Genomic DNA, 25,379 nt, shown 5'->3' on the forward strand with positions numbered 1-25,379 from the left:
TACCTATGCATAATTAATTATAGTAATAGTTTACTGTAGATTAATAAGCAATATAATGACATGACAATGACAGAATGACAAGTGTGAATATGAGTTTTTATATTGCTTCTCGGTTACACCATTTTGATAATTTCTATCTACTTATCTAATCACCTGAGGTGTGTATATCTTTCATACTGATAGCTCTCTTGTATTTGGTCTAATTAACAAATACAGTAAGAAAATAGTTATCTCTTTCTCTTGATTGTAGCTTAGCTTGAATATGCCTATGAGTCCAGCAAGAAAATTAGGCCTTCATTTCATGTCCATTTATTTAATGATGCCCACAGGAAAGACGCATAACTTACGTCATTCATACTCACAGACAAAACATCCTCTAGACTGAGCCTGTTTGCTTGTTTTGTCTGTGTTCATAATAAACAAGTTATTGGCTCTACTAGTTTTTATTTTTATTAAATCAACGGCAAAAGACGAAAAACATTTGAAATGCAAATACTTATTAATTAAAATGACTCACTGTTGTAGACTCTATGCATGATGCAGCATCAGAGCGTTTTCACATTGTCCGATGCGATATCGGATGTCGGATCCTCCATGTGCAGCCACCGCACCCCCTTCAGCGGTCACCTACACTACAGCACACATATACGCACACAAACAAGCATTAGCGGTCCGACAGCTAGGGGGGCATGTCTGAAATTATCGGAAGTGTCAATGCGATATCGAATGTATTCTCATAAATGGTTGTTACTTGTTAGAGAGTGCCCTATGTCATAAGTTAGCCTTTTTATACTTTTTTTTTGCAATAATGATTTCTTAAATGAATAAATTAATACAGAAAAACACATGACTATGTTATACATTTTACATCGGATCGGGCAATATAAAAACGCTCTCAGGCCAAATTGTAATCATTAACATTTATTTATTTATTTTAATATTCATTAATGTACATTCTTTTCGTTTTTTCGCCCCCCAAAACCTCTATATAGCAAATTTCATCGTAATCGTTGAGCCGTTTCCGAGATCCCCGAAATATATATACATATAAATAAATAAATATACAAGAATTGCTCGTTTAAAGGTATAGGATTGTGATGATTTTACGTATCCATTGTGATAATAAACATTAGCATAGCTGGCAAAATTCAGTATATACGGCACACACTCATCCTTTTTTCTTGGTTACCTACTTTTTTAGCATTTCCACGTATTTTTTATAGGCAGGTACCATAACGATTCTTTAGATGGAATCCTAAATAATAGAATTCGGTAGAAGCTTAAGCTAATTATTTCGTGTAGGTATGGTTAACTCTTTTAAGACTTGGGGCCCGATTCGGATTTTGTAATAGACATCTACTAGATATCTTTTAGACATCGCCAAGATACGATAACGATATGTTTAAGATCTAACCTGGTAAATTTGACATTTCCGCGATTCTGGAGATTCTCTTGAACGATTTCCACAAGATATTACTTAGAGATCTAATTCACATCTAATAAATATCTAACACGATCTATAGTAAAAGTGACATTGGTTGCCCGAATTGCGCTGCAAAAGAGAACTAGTTGAAATCTAAACTATAACGTATCTAGAATGGATCTAGTACGTGTCGTCTCTTGTGAATATCTTGAAGTTCGAATACGGCAGTTGAACGAGTTTGCTTTTCTGTGAGACTTTATAACGAAAATGGAACTTATATGTCATGGATTTATTGCGAGGAAACGCCTCGTGAACACAAAAAATCAGTAAAGTTGACATTAAGAAATAGCTTAAACCAATTTATTGCTTAAAAGACAATCGTCGTAGGTGGTCCGGTCCACCATGTTTGTTGGTTGTTACATTTAATAGACAATTGTATATGTGGAGTTTAAAATTAACTGTATAAATGTTAGGTACAAAATCTTTTACCCCCGTGCTCAAGTAACAAAAAACATTAGTAATTAATGAAAATATATGATTGTAAATTATTATTATTGTCTCACCCAGTGGTCTCACCTTTATCTACATATTCTACATATGTCCAAATTGTCACGAAAAATAATAAAGTATAGCCTGACCAGTAATATATGATAATTGTCAAGAGGGCGCTGTTATTCTCATGTATAGGGTGACAACTCAGTGTAGTATGAAAAAATTAGTTCCAGTGAAATTCCGCAACATGGCGCACCCTCAATAGATCCTGGTTCACCTTTACATAAGTATAGATACTTATGTGAATCTACTTATACAATAGTGCAGTTGTTGGCAACGTCAGCTGTTGAGTGTCAACAAGTAAGTGTACGTTTGGGGGATATTTTGTGAGTCACGCTCACGCCAGTAATAACGGAAGCACATTTCCGAGAGGAAACACTACCTTTTATGTCCCTTTATGAATTCGGTGTACACATGGTGTACACTGAGAGCGCAGGAATAGTACATTATTGCAGAGGCCGGGAAAGGGCAATTCGTGGATGAGTTTCGATTTTGTCGGACGACGCGAAGCGGAGTCCGACAAAGAAGACGAATCCACGAATTGCTACTCCTGCCGAGGCAAATATAGTGCTTTTCTCCAAACATGCGAGGAAATAAGGTAAAATAATAATTATTTAAGCATCAAGCATGACTCAAACTCAAATCGAACCTTCACATCAAAAATGTCAAAAACAATTTCCCTCTAAAATTAATTTTTAAAAGTTAAGGGCACAAAGTTATTCTGCCATTCAGTACCATTCAATATTCGTTCATTCAATATAATTGTGCAATATAGTTGGTCAAACCAATTTGTCAGTCAGTAAGAACCAGGAAAATTATACCTATCCTTTTCTTTTGGGTACTAGTACTAGTGTAAGACAAAGATAGTATAATTCTCTATGTCTAAGTTTGCAATGAGAAAGTCCTTTGACAAACTATATAAACTTTATGTACACGGATGAGATGCTTAAAAAAATATAATCTTTGATTTTATTAAGCAGTATTCGCACGATCATACACGAGCACAACGGTCTTGTAAGAACGAGACAAGTAAGGTCGTTTATCTTACTATCTCACTCGATCCTATAGCTTGAAATGATAGCTGATCGGGTCGTGTAGACGCGGCTCGCGGCTTTAATAATTGGCTGTTTGCGTTTTTTTATTTTTAAAAAGTAAAAACACTACAGTTTAAGTTATTACTGTAGTGTTTTTTTCATTCCCGTCCGCTAGAACAGGACAGCGATAGTTTGATTTTTTTAAATTAGAGTTTGACAATAACGTAGAACTTCCTGTACTATTTTTGCTACAATAAGGTGAACATTTCTGAGCATATTGGAGAAAAACAGATTACTCTTCCTTTAAAATGTCGTTAAGGGAATGACACGGCATAAATCGGCATGTAGTCAGTGGAGAATAAAGTACTGGGTACATATTATTTGTTTACGAACGTGTTAATAAACAGTAGTTTTACCCATTTCTTCATTAAAATACCTACCTACCTTATTCCTGCTACAGTTCTAAGAACTGAAATGTAACATAGAATCGGGCCAATTCCATTGTCGTTGCAGTGTTTCGCTTTGCGTTATCGTTTCTAAGTTTCATGGGTGTGTTCGTTTTTAGTCTAGCATATCAGTAATTGGCGGGAAGCCTTGGTGTCTGCAGTGGGATGAAAAGGCCGAGGCCATTTAATTCGGCACGGCTCGCGACTGGGCCGGCTGTCTCGCGACAACGAGTAACACTACGCTACCACTACTTATAGTGTTTGAAAGGGTTTGCTCCGGCTTACTCGTCTACATAAGCGTTACTCTTCGTCATTTACAACTACCCAAGTGCCCATACTTCCTAAAGAAACCTTAGATTCGTTTGGAACCAAATTTTAAGAATCGATCCATGCAGGAACCAATTCGATTATTATTACGAAAGAAACTTGCATCTCCCCTCACAAGCTGGAATGTAAACCAAGATTTGTAGGTATGAGCCCGATTCATAACGATCCTACAATTATTACATAATATCAACTATATAATTCGTACATGAGTTCCTACAAACTCATTGGTACGAGGCGGGGCCGGGGTTTGAACACTTTGAACCCACGACCTTTAGTTTGATGAAAGTCGACCCGGCTCACAGCTGGACTGTTTACCGCCACTACCGGCGCTCCATATATTCGTACCTATACGTTTCAATGCCATGGTTGTGCGTAGTACCCACTAATCCAGCTGGGTAAATACAATAAATGTATCGAGTCTGAAAGTTAAATGGCACAGAGTAGATACAATTTGAACTTCGTAACATCCCAGGCACAAAGTGGTGAGGAAACACGACCAGCACATAACGTTGAGCAAGTCCTGACTATCTGTAATCTCATCTAATTGCTCAATGGGCGGCAACAGTGATAAGCGCACGTGCTGATAAAGGCCGTTGGCCGCGACGCGACGCCGTTGCGCGCTACCTGATACCCCACGCCACGCCACAACCTAGTCGCCAGCACTTTGACTCCAATGAGTAAGGATAAGTTTGGTCCTCACTGAAAATCAGCGCTGCGGCTTACCGTAGCATTACGGGGGTCCTTTTTAACACGCTTTTATTAGGTCAACCTGTATGTAACTAACATGTAATGGAATCTTGCAAGTTAAATCCCACCAAAAACATTTTCATGTAAAATGTTGCCAAGACGAAACCATAAGGCTCGCACTGACAAAAAGTTATCAGATCTCTTGTAGAGCCAAGCTTCTAACTCTACAGGCCCTACCTACACAGACTCTACACCTTAGTCAAAATATGTGGCTTGGCCGTTTCATAATAAAAAATAACAAGAACTATTTTATAATAAAAAATAATGAATACTGAATACATTTTTCACCTTACGCCCATGTGACGAAACGGCCAAGCCACATATCTTGACTAAGGTGTAGAGTCTGTGAAGGTAGGGCCTGTAGATAGGGTTGCCAGATGGTCGGGATTTGGCGGGATTCTCCCGATTTTTAGCATGTGTTCCCGATTCCCGACAGAGTGGAAATTGTCCCGAAAAACAGCTGCACGTTATAAATTATAAAACAATAATTTCAAGTTCCGAATTGTCGTCGAGCGAGCGAGCGACCCGTGTCGAGCGCGTCAGCGTTATAAAAACGTCCATGGGCAGAGCAACTGATGTAGTGCCAATAATGTAAAATAATATCGTTGTTTTTAATACAATTACTTTAATTTGAATGTTTTCTTTTTCCCGATTTAAGTCTCAAAATCCCGAAAAATTGATATTTTTTCCCGATAATAGCGCCTTTCGATCTGGCAACCCTACCTGTAGAGTTAGAAGCTTGGCTCTACAAGAGATCTGATAACTTTTTGTCAGTGCGAGCCTTATGGTTTCGTCTTGGATAGACAATCTTCTGATTTAAAGGGTTGCGGGTGATTTACTATTAAAAATCCTGAAATACGTACCTGGGGGCATCTTTTACATACAATCTGCTTTTTAGTGATTCCCCATACAAACATCAACCCCCTTTTTCCCCTAACACCTTTTTCCGCCCCTTTTCACCCTTACGGGGTGATTTTGGGGTTGAAACTATTTTATATCCTTCCCCATAACAATAATTATCTACATACCAAATTTCAACTAAGTAAATCGGTCCCGCGGTTATTGATTTCCCATACAAAATTCCACCCCCCTTTTCACCCCCTTAGGGGCTAATAATTTCAAGTTTTTGAATTATTTTGTTGTTTGTGGACTAATACTATCTCACATACCAAATTTCAGCTTCCTAGGACTTCACGAAGTACCCTAGAGGTTTTGATGATCAACAGTGAGTGAGTGAGTCAGTGACGAAATCGGGGTTTTTTAGACATTAATCAAATCTAAAGTATAAGAGCTATGCAATTGAAAATTTTTATGCTTAATAAGTCCACTATTGACATCATATCCCGAGAGTTTTGTTTATCTGGTATAATCCAAACCCAAGTTAAGAGGGTTCAAAAAAACGACGAAGCGCTTCGAGAAAAGGTAGGTAGTGCCCTTGCGCTTCGCTTTGCTCGTCTTGGCGGGGGCACTACCGTGCCCCCAGATTTGATCCACTTCCCGGTTTTCAGCTGAAATTTTGCATACACATGTAAGTCGGGTGACAATGCAATATTATGGTACCATCGAGCTGATCTGATGATGGAGACAGGAGGTGGCCGTTATTAGGTCGACCTGTATGTAACTAACTTGTAATGGAATCTTGCAAGTTAAATTTGATCCACTTCCCGGTTTCCGATTGAGCTGAAATTTTGCATACACATGTAAGTCGGGTGACAATGCATGCAATATTATGGTACCATCGAGCTGATCTGATGATGGAGACAGGAGGTGGCCGAACTCTGTGATGAAACAACGCAACCTAATTGTGTTAGGGGTTTTTAGAATTGTCTCGATGAGTATTAGTTGTCTGTCGTAAGAAAAGTACAGTCAGCGTTAAAAGCGTGTACCAAAAATGAAATTTTTGCCAAAAACTTTGTTAACGTCTATCTCATCTATGTGTTCTATGTAATTAACTGGTTTGGTTTTTGGTTTGACGTAAATAAATGTATTTTCTTTCTTTCAATAATGACATCGGGAAATTATTCTGAAAGATAGACTCGTACATCCTTACAAGAATCATCATACATTCAAAAATGAAAGTTACAGCTTTACAGGTTACAGGTGGTAACTTAACTACATATATGTGTACTTATGCCATATTATTCAGTAAAAAGCTGTCATATAACATTAGCTTGCGCATTTTAAGACCAATTAAGTATATTATCGAAATTACGATTAAGCACCAAAAACGCTGCTGCTTGCTGTATACTGGGTGCTTAATTAAGATTTAAAAACGCCTGTGGGTTAGCGGAAACCGATGTCCAGGATAGAGCGAAGTGGAAGGAGAAAAGTAGGAAAGCGGACCCCGTTACAGTACGGAACCAACGCGAGGAGGATGATGATGATTATCGAAATTAAATATCAATTGCATTGCATTACTTAAATTAACAAAAGTGCGAGTCGGTCTCGCCCACCGAGGGTTCCGTACTTTTTAGTATTTGTTGTTATAGCGGCAACAGAAATACATAATCTGTGAAAATTTAAACTGTTGTCATCATCATCTTCCTCGCGTTGTCCCGGCATTTTGCCACGGCTCATGGGAGCCTGGGATCCGCTTGGCAATTAATCCCAGTAATTGGCGTGGGCACTAGTTTTACGAAAGCGACTGCCATCTGACTTTCCAACCCAGAGGGTAAACTAGGCCCGTATCGAGATTAATCCGGTTTCCTCACGATGTTTTCCTTCACCGAAAAGCGACTAGTAAATATCAAATGATATTTCGTACATAAGTTCCGAAAAACTCATTCATTATGTTCTTGTATTAATATTAAAAGTAGAGATGCCACGAATATTCGGTAACTATTCGGTATTCGGCCTATTCGGCCACTTTGCCGAATATTCGGTATTCGGCCGAATCTTGCCTACTATTCGGCCGAATACCGAAAATCTATTTCAACTACCTAAAAAAGAAAATTAACCAAAAACTAGGTACATTTAATATTTAAAATGTTTTCTTGGAAAGTTACTATATACAATTAATACAAAGACCCTTTTTTGAGCATTTGTGGATTACAAAATATTTTATTTTTATCATGGGTCTGATTTGATTGACTCTAATCTATATTCATTAATTCTGTTCTCCAAAAATATATCATAGCAAACGTTATGCTTTGTTGCCGAACAGTTTTCATAATAATTGTGTCTCAAAATGTTCGCATGTCATGCCGAATATTCGGCGCTTCGGCCGAGAGAGGAGCCGAATATTCGGTATTCGGCCAGAACCACTATTCGGGGCATCTCTAATTAAAACGTATAAAATAAACATAAGTATTTATTAATAATTCAATATACGATGAATGTTTCAAATATTATGGATATAAGCGTTAATGCTATAGCTGGTCAACCAAATCTTGTCAGTAAAAAAAGGCGCGAAATTCAAATTTTCTATGCGACAATATTATATCCCTTCGCGCCTACATTTTTCAAATTTGCCGCCTTTTTCTACTGTCAAGATCTGGTTGACCAAGTATAATTTTAGTAATGCGCGTACATACATTAAGGCCATTTCAGACACATCCCAATTTAAGATCGGATTGTCTATGGTTTTAGATTTTTTTTAGTGTCCGACCGAAACATGTTTTTTTGTCGAAACCGAAACCGAAACCGAATGTTCGGCTTTGGCTCTAGTTTCGGCCGAAACCGAAACCGAAACCGAAACTTTTGTAGACTTGTTAAAATCGTTGAAAAAATGTCATAAAGCCGCTTTTACACACATATTATGGGGCTGTCAACACCCAATGTCCTTGAAATTGATGTTACTTAAGCAGTTTTTTATGAAAATTACTAGAGTTAGACCAAGATAATTCTGCAACGATTTTGATAAGTTGATAACACACGCAGTGCAAGTGTTATTTTAAACGTCAAAACTTCTATGAAATTATGACGTATAAAGAACATTTGCACTAGTTGCACTGCGTATGCTATCAAAATCATTGCAGAATTTTGTTGGTCTAACTCTATTCATTCACCAGTCAAGCTAACATGAAGACACAGGGTCAACCAAAAACGCGAGCGCAGCGAGCGCGAAATTTTTTGTTAACAATATCGCAAGGCCGGGTACCGATCTTCACCTGGGCCGAAAAGTCCGAAGTGCCCCATTGAGGCGAACTTTCATGCGAAGTCAAAGCCGTGCTTAAGGCTTAAGGATAAGTAGTTGAGCACAGACTCCAACCAATGTCCATTGTATTCAAAAGCGAGACCGCAGGCCGAGCATGGCGCAGCGAGGCCAAAGGCTAAGCTGAAGTAGAGGACATGTGGAACACAAACCAATGGTAAATTGAGGTAAAAAGTGAGGCTAGTTTTCTTATTATTATCTTGCCCAGGGCCCAGTAACATGCGACAGTGCTATCTCATTCACTTATAGGTATTGACAGCCTCTTAAGACTGCGGCCGTCAACCGTCCAGTGACGCCCTCATTAGTGGAATTGTGTTTTATAATAAACCAATTAATGTCTGTACCTAATATACATGAATCAGTATATGTAGGTATTAATATTGTTGTCCTACTTATTCCCCAACTTTTGGTCTTTGTCCGAAGTACCATTTCGTAAGTTTCGGCCCGGCCGAAAGGTTCGGCCGTTTTTTGGCCGAAACCGAAACTACAGCCGAAACATGATTTTTTGGCCGAAACTGGCCGAAACCGAAACCGAAACCGAACCTTCGGTCGGACACTAATTTTTTTCCGATCAAAATGTAAATGGCGCCAATTCCAGTCCCTAATTCTCTTGCCCGTCAAAATATTTTCTTGTGTTTGCAATGTGTTTGACTTTCCTCATAGTCGAAATGAAAAGTAGAGTGTTTAACTCGGGTAAAAGACCTTGGTTAACAATCTACTATACCCACACGTAACAGATATACCTACATACCTACATACTAGTGGCTCTGTGAGCTGTAGACCTCGCGAGCATAGCTTATTGGGACCGTGCACGATGACAGCGCCACACAGCGGTTTGATCAATCAACAATACAAAGATTTTAATTTATTAAAAAAAAAATACGAAGTTTAAGTGAAAAAAAAATACAAAAAGTTATGTCTTACTGGGGATCGAACCCAAACTTTCTGTGTGCAAACAAAAAAAGCGATTGTTTACAAAATGCGCCATGATAGTTCTTACCTAAGCTGACGAAATTCGGCTACTCATTCTCGAGTACAAACTAAATATCTAAATACCGCCTAAACCAAGAATACAATTTTTCTGCATTTTTTGCCATTTACTATGTAAATGTCTCAAAAAGAAAATACTCTTTTGATATAGATACGACTATTTGTTTAAGCGCGAGGTATCACAACTCCTCCATTTTTGAAAATTTCCAAAAACGGAATCGACAAAAAAAAATTATTTACTCATAGAATCTTGTCACAAAATTTCACAAGAATCGGTTGAGAATTGTGACCTGTAGAGGAGAACATCCGGACATACAAAAGCAAAATGCCCGAGTCAAAACGTAGACCTTCGCTACGCTTCGGTCAATAAGTACTTCTAGAAACAAATGAATTCTTGAATTCACTGCGTGACGAATTTGTCTTATTTAGTTTGTACTAACTGTGTTTGTACAAGGTCTTTGTAGACCTTGAGTAAGTATACGTATGTACTTACCTGAAGATGATCGTACGAATAAGCAGGTATCTTTATAATTAAGTACCTACTACCTCATTTCATGGTGTGGCGGGGGCGCCAACAACACTATTAGCTCCTCTGCAAGTTATTGTATCTTAACAACAAGCGCAGGAGACACGAGTAGGTATGTGAACATGCACTATAATAATAACCATGAGGCATTAAGTCCAACATTTGTACGTTTTTTTATGTGCAATATTGTACTTTAAAATAAAATAATAATACGATACATAGGTATAGTACGGCTCTTCTGAGATGAACTTTTCGCTTCGAGCCTTAATCTTTCAAACAAAGGCCATTGTCTCTATTATCGCAAAACCGCTTGCTCCTTGAGTTAGCACGTGCCAGTACAACATTCATATTGAAAAACAACCGGTATCGTCATAGTATTAAGGTTCAAATTTAATGTCACTGATATTCTAGATATTACGTTTTGGTAGTGTAGGACGATAAACCGCCCCGAAGCGATACGGCGCTCATATTATTTTGATACTTAGTGTGGTGTTAAAAATGAAACGTGGTTATTTATTATATTGTTTTATTTAAATTATTAGCTTGCGGTGGTAAATGTAATAATTTACAAAGGTGCAGCTGCAAGCATTGTTATTTTTTCTTATCTTTAAAATAACGATACTGTGAAATTAGCACCTCTGATGTGATGCCGACGCATAGTGACAATAAAAACACTGATAAGGCAAACGTGGAGCTTTGAAGCGTACAGATTTTCTAACTAAACGTCACGTGTCAACGGTCAGAAGAAAGGTCGGTTATAAAAAAGAAGTTGATTATATCTGATTTTTTATGATACGATTTTATCTAGTAGTACGTATAACTGTTTATATACCTACACGGAAAAATGTTGATTATACCTATGTTAAACTTATTAATCTTAAATTTACATTGTTACCTTAGATTTTGTTATATAACAAATATACAACGCTTTATCATAAATAACCGTGTTTCATTTTTAACACCACACTAAGTATCAAAATAATATGAGTGCCGTATCGCTTCGGGGCGGTCAATCGTCCTACACTACCGAAACGTAATATCTAGAATATCAGTGACATTAAATTTGAACCTTAATACTATGACGATACCGGTTGTTTTTCAATATGAATGTTGTACTGGCACGTGCTAACGCTGGAGCTAGCGGTTTTGCGATAATAGAAACAATGACCTTTGTTTGAAAGATTAAGGCTCGAAGCGAAAAGTTCACCTCAGAAGAGCCGTACTATAGATGACTCTACCTTCATAAAATAAAAATAAAACACCTAAATGAACTTGTCATTTTCGTTATGGTATGGTTTCTTCTTTACTCCCTATACTGCCTATTAGGTGCGCTCAGGCTTAGGCATCCTGAGACAAAGGGCAAAACATTCAAATACTTATGTAAAAGTGTCGAATAATCATTTCGTTACAAGTAGATTTTTGCAATATTATCGACCTACATATGGGTCTTAGTACGATTCGCAGATAGTTATAGTATGCAGGTACATACTACTACCAGATACCTGATGTGGACATTATGTACCGTCATCATAAGCAATCAGTGTGTCGTCGCCTGTTAGGACGGCACCGGGGCGCAATGTCCGCCGGCCATTCCCGTTTCCCAATTTGGTGTGGTGCGGTGTACGGGCGACTATTTATACCACGTGGTAAGGCGAAGTCGACGCACGCGCCGCCTCCCTGCGCCTCCTCTATCCCGCTCTATATAAATATAGAACACGGGAATCCATCGCGAATCGTGTTTACCTACCACGAGCCCAAAGTATTATTGATGAGCATGAATCAATTGATCAAAACGCGGACTATCCCCGTCGTGGGCAATGTTTAACGCAATTAAGGAAAATCTTTTCAATCTGAGCAAGCTACGTGTTAGTGAGCGTTTTCCAAAATAAGTGTACATTTCATTCATGTCAAATGTGTCCCAAAATTTTGTATGAAATTTTTTTTTCCAGTGCGTCACGTTCATACAATTTAAAAAAAATCATACAAGAATATGACGATCTGGAAAGGAAATCTTTGAACACATTTTTTTATGTATGAGGCGTGAATGTACAAATGATTCTGAGTAAAATGAGCCCAAGAAGTTTATATTTTGAAGACATGAATGAAATGTACACTTTTTTTGGAAAACGTTCTATAGTATTCTACGCTAATTAATAAGAACTACGTCTCCACGTCCGCGGCATCTCTAGCTACCACTATTAAGTGGCATTGACCGAAACACACGCGAAACCGCGGGCACAACTATAGTTTCTGTACCTATATACGGTATATGTTAGTTTAGAACATCGGATGATTACCTACACTGATTACTGTACGTCTGTCTTATGTTTAATTACCATTTGTTATACTAGGCACGCATTTGAAATAATATATGTATACCAATCAATCAGGTGATCTAAGAGGATGGGATATATGAATTACGTACATAATATATCGGTCAGTTCGAGCAAGCTCTTAAACATTGTTAACTTACTTAATACCGGAAATGTAGTTAAAATGACTACTCAACTTACATTTAGTTCAGCCATGTCTAAAGTCTCCAGTCAGAAATATTAGTTATCTGTTTTACAAGGAGGCGAAGTTGTTGTTTAAACATCTCGTGCTAATATTGATATCCGAGCAAGCGAAAGATTCCAAAATTAAATCTTGAACATTGAGAGGGTTTCAAGGCACGGTTAAACAAATTTTGCCACCGAGTAAAACCAGGCCTCCGTCACTCGCTCACGGCCACGCGCTATATGCCTACCGCTCGGCGTATCGTCGACGATACAACCGACAGAGGGCCGGCGAACGCCCACCTGAGCGCTCACACCGCACTGCGCCGCACGTTTCCCGCGCTTACGCTTCGAAATGCCGAAAACACGTAATTATTGTAAACCACCACCACCAAACCATGTAATTTTTAAATAATTTTGACAACGTCATAATGAATCGGCCTGGTAGCACCGTATTACAACATTTAAAAACCGTTGATTTTCCGTCGCTTGCTCCTGTTTTCCGTATGAGTAGGTATTTATTAAAATTATTTACGCGATTTAGGATATTTTCAACTATAAAATTTAATAACAGAGAATTCCGAGAAGAGAAAAATATTATAAATCATTATATAAAACTAAAACATATTTGACTGACTAATAAAAAATATGGTTGATTCGCAACATTCGTTTTATTACAATATAATCATCGTATTAGGTACAATAGGTACCTACAACCCTAGCGCATTCTTACGATGACGCGTTGGCACGTGACTCGCACGGCGGGCAACACAGTCTCGACCCTTTGTGCGCGTACATATGGTACATTTCTTCTCGTCCTGAGCAGCAGGTATTATTATTAAGATTTTGTAGGCTATTATAGCGTAGGTATTTTCGCTTTTGTATGGGAATGATGCATCTGTTACGTAGTAACTATTTATTAATCTGTGGTAAAACACAAAAATTATCACCACACCAACACACGGAAAATACTAACTGTAAAATATCAAACCAAATCAAAGCAAATCAATTCAAAATGAATGTTATTAAATATTTATCCTTAAAAATCATCACTTAAAAGTCTATTATACCAGCCAACATAAGGAAACAACTCAAAATTGGCACTTGCTTACTTTGCCCCAAATGTGGAAAAAATGCAACTTTCTCATCAATTTTTGAACAATCAAGAGAGCCTTTACCAGCTGGTGTGGTGAAAAATAATAACAACCTTTCTAGTCAGCAGACTACGCGCCCACACAGACAATTGAATACGCGGAGACGCATTCATAATTTAGATAAGTACTAGAGTATACCTAATTATACCAATATGTCAGAATATATATTAGTATACCTAATTATTTTGCCAAAGTATGGGGTGAACTGCAAAAAAAAAGTAAGTAGATAAGCGTAGTTAGGATATGTGCAATTAGTCTAAAGTTAAGTGATTCTATTGTGTTACAAAAATTAACCATGTAAATTGCATACACATTTAAGTTTACAGCAACAGCAACACACATATCTTCCTTCCTATACGCGTTCAGCATTTTAAAATCAAACACACATATCCATTGCGCCCTGTCCGCTTACTATGCATATGCACAGTCTTGGCTCAGTTATGGTTTGATATTGTGGGGCCATAGCAGCGACGCCCACGACCTATTTATAATGCAAAAAATGCATCCGTATATTGGTAAATATTCCACAGACCGACAGTTGTAAACCCCATTTTCAGGAACTTCAATTATTGACTCACCCCTCTCTGTATATCCTGGAAATATGTAACTTCATTTGTCAAAAATAATTTACACCTATTTCAATTTAATAAGAGTGCGCGTCGGCAAGATAATCTCATTCTTCCAGAACCAATCTTAGATATTTATAAAAAAAGGACCGTACTACCGAGCAATAAATATATATAATAAACTACCTACTGAAATAAAAAATATACAAATAAATCATTTATTTATACATAAACTCAAGTCCGTTCTATTGAAAAAATCATACTATAGGTAGTACCATCGAAGAATTTATGCAGGATGATCTATTATGATAATATTTGTAAACAAAGTTCCTAAACTTAGAAAATAATAAATATGTAGCAAGTAGCAATCAAAGTATATTTAAGTGTACTAAATATTATATTGATTTAATGTAGTCTTAAGGATAATTGCCATACCCTACCAGGGTGCCATGTGATCTGTTTCTATTATAACATCTATTATACCTAATGTACCATGGTTTGCAATAAACGATATACTATACTAACTATACTTTCGTGTGTCGAAACCGCGTAATTGTCGTATCGTAACACAATATAGAATCAATTAACTTAAGACTAACGACAGGTCCTTAATTATTTTAATTAATATGTAATTAGTTAAGGACCTGTATATATTTTAACAATTCACCCGAATATTTCTAAAAATGTGAGCAGTATTCCCGTCAAAGATTGTTACTCCCAGGTACTTTTGGATACGATGTAGATACTTACCTACATATACAGATATATATGTAGCCTGTGACCTGTCTTCGTTCTTCGTTCTATTGGAATGAGATTTGAATGACATAAAGGAAATTCTCCAAATGTTCTCTTTATTGGGAAAGATTATCATCCTGTTTTAGGGAGATACATATTTAGTTATAATAAAATAGTAGTTATAATAAAACAAATATTTAGTACAAGTATATTCAGATTTTGTGTCATATTATTTCTAGTATTCTGAAGTCAAGTTGACCACTGAACCTTAGTTGATCCTTAAACCTTATTGCAAAAAAATGTTAGTAGGATTTGTTAACTTCTGATTTACAACACCACGTACACCGCCATAAGACATTTTAGCCGTGTTCTGGAAATGTCAATACATATTGGCAACTGTAGAGTCGCCATCAGATACATCGGAGCGGCTAAGGCGTTGAAAAATATCTGATCACGCCTCTATTGTCAGGAACGCCCTGCGCGGTTTCGCACTACGTCCGATCCGAATCCGATCCGTGAAAATATGGTCCGAAGTAGCCGTAGACTACTTCGGACCATATTTTCACGGGTTCGGATCGGACGTAGTGCGAAACCGCTCTTAGAGTGCGTGTTCAGATATTTTGAATACCTTGGCCGCACCGATGTATCTGATGGCGACTATATATCACGAATAGTCAATTAAACAAACTCCTCTGTCTCACGCTTATCCCGCCGGTTGCTTCCTCAGTCTCAGCTGCTGCTGATGCGGTGCCCAGAATTCGAGACAGCAGCCCATCCTATAAGTAAACAAACACCCTACTACCTACAGTACCTACCAAAACAATCTACGACTTATTCTTTGGCTAGGCATAACTATTTTACAACCTACTTATAGATAGTTCGTTGAACCGAATGATTAAAAGTTATCAACTAACGAGGAGCACGTGGCCGTTTCAGAAATAGAGCGCTCGTTGTGACGTACAGGTTTAAATTTGTGGGCCAAGGAGAGTCCAGAAACAAAATGACCACCGTTGCCAATACGGTGACTTGATGTAGGTACCTAGGTACGTGCGAATTACGGACTGAGCCAATCGGAATGCAATTACAGACTATCGGCCGCGTCTTGTCCACGCGTACGAAGTGCCTGCCTTTATCGGTTTGATACGAATCGCGTTCCAAGAAACTCTATTAAGGATTGCGCGAAAAAGGATCACACATTGAATTTCATAAGTCATAAATATTACACTCAAGTGATTTTTAAACCCGTGTATCTAGTTTCCGTTAAAAAAAATAACGTAGAATGAAATACACTACTAACAAACACGTATAGAATGAAATACCTACTAACGTTACGAAGTTCTCGGTTAGGCAAGTTCACTCACAATGTAGTCCCCTGGCAGTACCTATGTGGGATTGTGAGAATGTTGGGCATGCTATTAAGGTTGAGCCGGTACCCTGAAACGTGCTTTAACGATATTACCTAATTAGATACAAAACTGCGTCAACCAGGCATGAGGTCAAAATGTTATTAGGAATAAATATTTTCCTATTCTGCTTATCGCGAAGGTTAAGTTTGTATGAGTTGTCGTGTGTAAAGTGCTAGTTAGGGCGCTTTTCCGTTGCCAATTACTTATAAGTTTATTGAAAATTTCCTAAATTATATGTAGGTACATATTATTTAAGAAACTTAGAATTTGGCTGCGCTAACTTTGTCTTGATATCTGCTGTTGACATTTTTTAAACTAAGAAAGGTTGGTATTATATATTGGTACCCTTTGACCGTCACAGTCGTCAAGGCACGACATCGGAATGCCGTGACTATGACGCCATCGTCCAATGCCGACACACATTTCCAAAATATTTTATAATATTATATTTGTACATAATATGTAAATATGCAATTACTGAATGAGCTTAGATTTAGATAGTAGTCGTTAAGTTTGCAAACGCATTATTTAGGTTGAACTATGGCTCATGCACCTTCAAATAATAAACGTGTTAGGTAGACTCTGTGCGGTTAGAGCAGAGTCGTGGAATGTATAGGACTCAATACATTCCACGACTCTTCTCTTTCCGAACAGACTCTAAATATATTTTTGTAAGCCTGTGTAGGTTGGTCTGCTTTTGCGAAGTTTAAGGGCTTATGTCACATAAAAGCAAAGTTACATCCATAGTGGAACAGATTGTTTACCTATGATTTATTTCTATTTATATTATTTATTAATTTTTAGGAGACATGGATATAGTTTGATAACATTATTGTACAACATACGCCGAATTAGAATGTACATTTTAAATTTTAATATTCCTTTTTTAGTAGTTAAAATCTTTTTAATACGCAACGTACCTATTAAAAAAGCTCCATAAAAGTGTTACAGAGTTACATAAAAATTCATGATCCTATTTTTTACGCTTGAATAAAGATTAATTTGCGTTCTTACCCTTAATGGATACACCTAGCCTAATACGAATAGATTTTACGTTATTAAAAAGAAAAGTGCATTATTTTCCGTAATAGTACATATATGATACAAAGTGTGCTATGTTGGTCATTACACACGAGGCGATATGGTGCGCGCGAACTAAAAGCGAGTGCGCAATAAGAAAGCCTGTTAAAATATAGATTTGAAGCTATTGATTTGATATTAGGAGCCAGGTCGTCAAATTAGGGTTTTAAGACGGTCAGAATAGAATAAGATTTCTGAATAAAGAGTTCACATTTGCTGAAATTCAGTTCTAAACCAATAAATATTTTCAAAACTGCCTAATCTTAATAAAGGACAAATCAGAGAGCACAATAAGAGTATTTACGTTGCCTCCTAGGGTTCCGTCATCTAAGTACCAGACATTGAAATTTGATTTAAACATTTTAATAATAGGAATTACCTATTGGCCAAACTAAAAATGGCGGGCCCGAGAACACCGTGCTGACAACCAACCTCAGAAGATGTAAACATTGCTGCTGCATGCTCATGTGACATGTAAACATTAATTTAGATAAGTCTGAATAGCAAAAGAATAGGTACATATCAGTACAGTTCCGGAATATTGTCCTTAATTTCTGTCAGCAAAGTGTCCTTATTAACCGAATTAAAGACATGTTTAATGTCAATTTTGACTACAATTTTCCAATCATCGAGTGAAAGGTAAGTACGTGGCATGGACGGCTGCCTCGCACCCACCTTTCGTGCCGAAACCTAGCTGTACTGGTTCAAAAAGGGACTGCAGTTTTGATCTAAAGTGTCTAACCGCAATTTTTTAATGCAGACGTCGTAAAGTAGACCCCACCGCAATGAGTCTCACCCTCACGTCCTTTTTGGTTAGGGCGATCAGTAGTGTTTCAGCAACCACGGTCGGTATTACATAATACGGGAGGACATATTTTCGAAACACTTTTTTTTATTAAGTGAAATGTTTTTTATTTTTTTCTCACTGACCATCCAGCCTCTAGACTCAACTTAGGCCAATTCTTTCATGAAACCGATGCTGCCAAAAATACAGGGGTGCGGGGGACGAGGTGAGCGAGTCCCGTGCCGTGATTGGTCCGTTCAAACACACGTGGGCGTCAGACAGTAATATCTGCCGGGCGCTAGTGATGTGACACGTTGAATAATAACATTGTCAATCACGGTCAATAATGTAATAACAGTAATAATATGCAAGCATGTTTTGAATGCTATGTTGATTCGTTCGTTCGAAAACATTAACCCATAACGTTGTGGTTTCGTTAGCAGGTGTATCTGCTTTATATAATTAATTTAAAAATAAACTATTGGTAAAAAGGCGTCTTATGGGATTTAGAGAAGCGCGAGACGAGACGAGATGCGGATGCGGATATTCGCAACATCCCTGCTTGGAAGCACTTCTTCACGCAGCTCGCCCTTCGGCCTCGCTTTAAATTACTGAGGGTTGCACGCTTGGGAGTCGGGGTGAAGGCTTCGGGCCTTCGGCGGGTCAGCCTTCGGCCTCCCAGCCTGATATTCGCCCTTCGGGTTCGCTTAACCTACTTGGAAATTTTCCTTTGCCCGTGTCCGCCGCCATTTTGAGTGTTTTCAAAAAATAATTCACATACTAATCTTGGGCCCCCAAGCTCGCCGCATGCCAAATCTCAACGCGCTCAGACCAACTTGAAAAAAAAAGACGGCCATTTTCATAATCATAATCATAATTCTTTATTGCAACCATGGTATTACAAGGTGTTTTTATGTTAGTTAGTACATTTTGAAACTTTTTAAATGCAATTTGTGTTGTCTCGGGCCCTCTATGGCATTTGGTCGAGCACCCCCCACCTATCTCTCACCTTTGAAGATTTTCATAAAAAATAAGTGGCCATTTTTACCGCCATATTGGTTTTATTAAAAAAAATCCATAGGAATACAGCTAGGTGACCCCGAGTTTTCGTGACCAAAATTTTAGCGCGCTGGGAGTATTTTGAAAAATGATCGCCATTTTGAATCCGCCATTTTGAAAAAATAATGGCGGCTTCAGAAACTGTCAGCGTCCCTCTATGACATTTGGTCGAGCATCTCCCACGTATCTGTCACCGTTTAGTGACCAAAAGTCGGATAATCCGGTAGACCAAAAGTCGGATTTTTCTGGAAGTCACCAAACCACCCCCTCTATACGACCGTATCAAAGTCAAATACCCCAGGAACCCCCTTCTGGGAGAGCAATTATGTCAATTAATCACTCGGGTTGCGGCTTTATATACAGGGTGGATTTTCTTTTTGGCTCAGTGAGGGCAGCTACCAGATCCCGAACTGCTACGAGACATTGAATACTACATAAAGGTCGATAAAGTACAAAATTATGAATAGATTTTATTGCTATTGATATAAGATGCATGCATATACTTACCTAGACTTAAGAAATATTGAGTGCCCTTACAGGGTGTCATGTACCTACCATTCTCAAATCGTAACACCTAATGTAACATGAACATGACTGCAATATAATAAAGAATAAAGAATAAAGAATAAAGAAAACGGTCTTAGGAGACCTTCCCTCGATTTCAAATTAGATCCCATTCCTATTGAGGATCAAAAGCTTGTATGGAAGCAAAAAAAAATTCCGGCTAGAAAAGCCACAAATCGAGGAAAACTTTTCCCATAATAAATTTCACATTTTCTCCTTAGTAAATGTATGGAAAAAGTTTTTATTAATTTGTGGCTTTTTAGTACATTACCGTAAGTCGACCCCTAGGAAACTATTGATACTGGATAGGAATGGAATCGATTGGCATACAAAAGTAGCATGTGAAAAATAAAAGTTTTCATTTTCATTCAAATATTATGGGAAAAGTTTTCCTCGATTTGTGGCTTTTCTAGCATGAAATTTTTTTTTGCTCCCATACAAGCTTTTGATCCTCAATAGGAATGGGATCGATTGGCATAAAAAAAAGTTTGTCAAAAATGACCTTTTTCTCGTATCCTGTATGTTTTTTCCAAAATCTGTAAATGCCAATCTTCATTAATTTAAAATCGAGGGAAGGTCTCTTAAGACCGTTTTCTCGTAGCAGTACGGGATCTGGTAGCTGCCCTCACTGAGCCAAAAAGAAAATCCACCCTGTATTCGCGGTATCCTACTATACCCACCCATTAAAAACATCCTGTATAATTCTATTAAGAGTTATTACATGGTTTAAATCAAATATTGATTTGTTATTATGTAAATGAAATGTTATTTAACACAATCTAACTAAATGAGGTTTAAATTATTTGGCCGAATGTTCAAGTATCATTGCCATGTTGGCAGTCGTACACAGAAAAAAAGCAAAAATTAAAAAGTTAAACCGGCGCCCACTATTCTCAACAAAAATGGAATCAAAATAATGCATTTTAAATTGCAACCGTGTGTTTTTGTATAAAATTGGTCTTGTGATTAATTTTTGCAATGTTTTTATAATCGCTAAAAGTAATACGAGTACCTATGTAGTGCTGAATTGACAATATCGGTTATGTTCAAGGGAAAATTGGTACCTGACCGTAAGTGTACTTCTCATATTATTTATTTGTTTTATAGTGAATTTTTCGCAAATACCTATGCGATTTGAATTGAATTACCTTATCAATAGTAAACAATCACATTCTATGGATATGGACATCACTAGTTTGGGCTTAGGAATGTCACGTAATAAAAGACAAGAAAGGATGTATACGGATGCAGCGCGATAGAAAGAGACTTTCTTAAAAGACGTCATCGAGTTTCAAGCGCTGTCAAATTTGATGAGACGCTTAAATTAAAATATTTTTTTATCCAAATCTCTAAAAAATCGGCTTACCTGTGAAATGAAATGCCATTTTTTTGTACACCAGAGTTTTTAGTGTTCTTGCCACACAATTTGACACAACAATAATGCATTTTTGATAGCAAAAACTTCTTCGAGCTACCGAAGTTTCTACACCGAGCCCGGTCCGCCGACTGAAGTAAGCGGTGTAGGCGTGACTCGAAGATGGAGTAACGCTACCGTATGTGTGGCAGAGGGGGTAGCGCGACTATGCTATGTCTAGAGGCTGGATGGTCAGTGTTTTTTCTACTCCCGTACTTTTATTTGTCATTTAAAGGGTCGTGCACACATCTTTAAAACCCTACCTTATAATTGTCAAGACAACTCTTTAGTCTATTCCCCAAAAAAGCATTTGTGCATACACGCAGTATCTTATTGGCACTTTTTCAATACTTCGTGTAATCACCACTTAAAAAATATTGTCTGAAATACATTTTTGCCAACCTTATTTTAAATGTCATCTCTGACAAATAAGCATAGACATGTTTTTTTTAATTTCATTCATTCTTTTCCCGCCCGTATTACCCTCGATCCATTCTTTACTACTTCTTGAATGTGATTTTTGTGGTTGTCGAATAAAAACTAGAGAATTTTCTATCGAGATAATCTAAACGAAACGCGTATCCAACTTCATGCAATTGCACAAAATATCTTTATTTATATTTAGGTATAGCTTTCACGTAAAAATATTGAATATGCCAAGCCCAATGCTACGATAAATAGGTACTTCACTGATCATGTATATTTTTGTCATGTATGAGTAACGTTTTCCGCGTCTGTTTCCAGAGTTATGCGGCATCGACGCCTCCGAAGGTGTCGTCGGCGCCGCCGCACACGACGCTGCAGCGGTCGGTGCGCGCGGCGGCGGCGAGCAGCGGCCCGGGCGCGCGCGTCATCCCGCGTTTCCACTTCCCCAAGGGCCGGCCGCCGCCTGCGCACCAGCAGGACCACGCTATACACAAAGTGCAGTCCGCCTTCGCTACCTTTCCTAACAGCCAGGTAAGAACACGTCCTATTTAACAGTTTGGTCATTTAGGTTCCAATTTCCAGGGTTAGGTTCCAGCTGCCTTTGCCACAAGGAAATAAAATAAACGGTCGTACGACCGATTGGAATCGGACAAGTCGAGCCGATCGGACCAGCGGCCGTAGCACGGTCGCATTTTTTATCAACTGTAACCATGCCTTTTTTTTGTACGTGGAGTAATGCATTTAGGCATTCCGCCTAGCCGGGGAACTAGGACGGATATGTCGGACTTGTGGCCAAGGGGCCAAATACCGACTAAACCCTCCACGGTATGCCCGTCACGCTGCAGCAATGGTGGCGGTGACACGGACGCGTAAGCATTCCACCGCGAACACCGCCTGCTGCCGACAGCCGAGGCTGTCCCCTCCTTGGACCTGAAGGCCCTGACAGCCTAGACAGTTACGGGGACCGCAGTTTTATACAGGTCAGCGGCATTCCTGTGCCCTCACGCACCCGAAGGTGCCCGGCCCGAAGGCCCCATCCGCGACCGAAGCCGCCCGGCCCGAAGGCCCTCCTCCAGCACACACTCGGATGAACTCTCCCTCATTGAGAGGACACCCTGTGTGGAACCCCCTAAACCCCCCCACGACAGGACATCAGCAGCACCGGTAAGGAATTACTTGAAAATCAAGAGATTACTTACCATTGCCCCCGGGGCGCACCGTCCAAGAACCCTTACCTTTCCCCCGGATCAACTGATCAAGAGGAATGAGAAGGGACTCGGCACTCTAGGTTTCCTGTCCGTAGCACCCCACCTGTAACCATGCCTGTCACGTTCTAACAAGTATGTAAGTGCGGAAGTGGCAGGTGATAAAAATGGAACCATGCTGCGCCCGCAGGTGACCTATGTAAGACAGCTAGAACATTACGTAAATTATTATACTTATACCTCACGATTAGCAAACTTAAATAAAGTCGTGACTGCTGTATATTGGTGTAACATTGGGTGTAACTAATTTGCATTGTTAAGTACCTCTTCAGAGTGACATTGGAGACGTAATCAGAAATGTCCTGTTGCGTGCTTGTATTCTGAGTTTCAATTCAATTGTTTACAATTTTACATCGTGTGAAATCAACAATTTGTAATTTATTGTTTTTCATTTAAAAGTTAAATTATATAGATACGCCATTATTTTAAAATGCTCAACAATTTTTGATATTTCAATACCGATTAGAGTCTGTGCGGAAAGAAAGAGTTGTGGAATGTATTGGGCCCCATACATTCCGCGACTCTTCTCTTTCCGCACAGACTCTATCAGTCATTAGTTCAGTAGCGTAGCGCCTACGCCTGACAGATCAAATCATGTGATGTTTATATAAGCGGATCTGATTTGTTCAGCAAATGGAATTTAGGCATCTGTCTAGATCTAGACTGCAGATTTATTAAATTCCTCTCCGTTCAATGGAATTCCCGGGAGACGTCTGACGTGCCAATGTGCTGTTTAATGCCTACAATTACGCTGAACACTATCTGATCAGCAAAGAAATAAATAAAAACAAATTACTTAGATGCTCGAAATAATCTCTACATGATCTCTTGACAATTTGCATTAATTATTAAGCACATTGCGCCGATCTTTTTGACCACTTCGTATGCGTAGGTGCGTAGCAATGTTTTCTGCTGATGATGATACTTAATGACAATGATCATTCAAGATTCTTATGACTTATTATGATAAGATGATTTATCTTTATCTTTAACGTGGACTTACTGTACTAAAGTATCTTTCTGGGTACTTAGTATAGGTATCTTCGGTGATAGCAGCCCTAGGTCCAAGGTGACCTCGGTAAGCACTAAGCACTAGTTGTTGACAGTGGTGCGGCTAGCGCGGCCTGCGCCGCGCAGGCCCTAAGGGGCTACCGCGAAAACCGAATTTCGCAAACTGCGGGCATTTTTCTCGGTCACTCTAATTACGCCTTCATTGGAGTAAAAGAGAAAGATCCCCGCAATTTGCGCTCTGCTGGCGCTCGGCCAGCCACGGCCGCGCCTCGAGGGGGAACTGCACCCACACCGCATTCAATGCATGAATACACCATCCATTGACGTGCACCTTTAAAAGTAGTAAACCAATCACTTTGATTGATATTTTAACTAACGTTTGTCGAAGTCTATTATGTACTTGTTTTTAACTTTTGTTGCCTAAGGGCCACTTGCACCATCCCACTAACCCGGGGTTAAGCGATTAAACCATTAACCCAGTGTCAAATTGTACTGGTAACCATGGTAACTCCAGGTTTAACCGGTTAACCCCGGGTTAGTGGAATGGTGCAAGTGGCACTAAGGATAGCACAAACGGGGACTTATTAAAACAAACCATCAGACAACCTGAAAGACAAAAGATTTTTTTTAGATCGGATGCAGTGAGATATTTTGTAAATAACGGGACTAGGTCGTTTGGTTGTAGAGACGTCTGGCTGTTTGACGCAACGTTGTAAAGGCGCGCTCCAAAATTGCATCGACACATTATGAATGAATTTAATAAAATGGCCATGATATTTTGCGGCGGGTTGTTCATGGCAGAATTGCCTTATTGGAGACATAGCTTCTGGTTACCTTATAAGTTATTGGGCTCTACACGAACGAGTATTAAGTTTTGTTTGTGCAATAAAGTTTGAATAAATATACCCACTAGGTAGCTAAAAGTAACGTTCAGGAAATGGATAATATGGAATTACGGAATCTTTTGTTATATTCAGTTGTGAATGACGCCGACGAAGGTCGTGAGACTTTTCTCACGCAAACTGCCATTATGGGACACACGCGTAAATAACTAACAGTGTAGGTACCTACGACCGACGTTGCAATTTTAGTTTTGGCCTAAATGCCTAATGGTACATTCTAGGCCGAAGTTTAAGTTGCGGCTATAAGACGGCCGAACGAACCTCTTATGTGGCATACCATAACCGATATTTTCGTTGTCATGTAACCTCAAAACTTTACA

General features: G+C 38.7%; 1 protein-coding gene across 1 annotated transcript in view; it reads left to right on the forward strand.

Moving 5' to 3' along the window:
- The window catches only part of LOC134660655 (uncharacterized), a gene marked incomplete at its 3' end in the record, with an annotated part of 109,700 nt that overhangs the window by 62,626 nt on the left and 21,695 nt on the right, over positions 1–25,379 (forward strand). Inside the window, exon 2 of the mRNA XM_063516431.1 lies at positions 22,200–22,412. Coding sequence (XP_063372501.1) covers positions 22,200–22,412 — 213 coding nt within the window. The remainder of the gene's footprint in view (positions 1–22,199; positions 22,413–25,379) is intronic.

This window comes from Cydia amplana, chromosome Z (genome assembly GCF_948474715.1).
Source record: "Cydia amplana chromosome Z, ilCydAmpl1.1, whole genome shotgun sequence".
In the NCBI taxonomy this organism is placed as follows: domain Eukaryota; kingdom Metazoa; phylum Arthropoda; class Insecta; order Lepidoptera; family Tortricidae; genus Cydia; species Cydia amplana.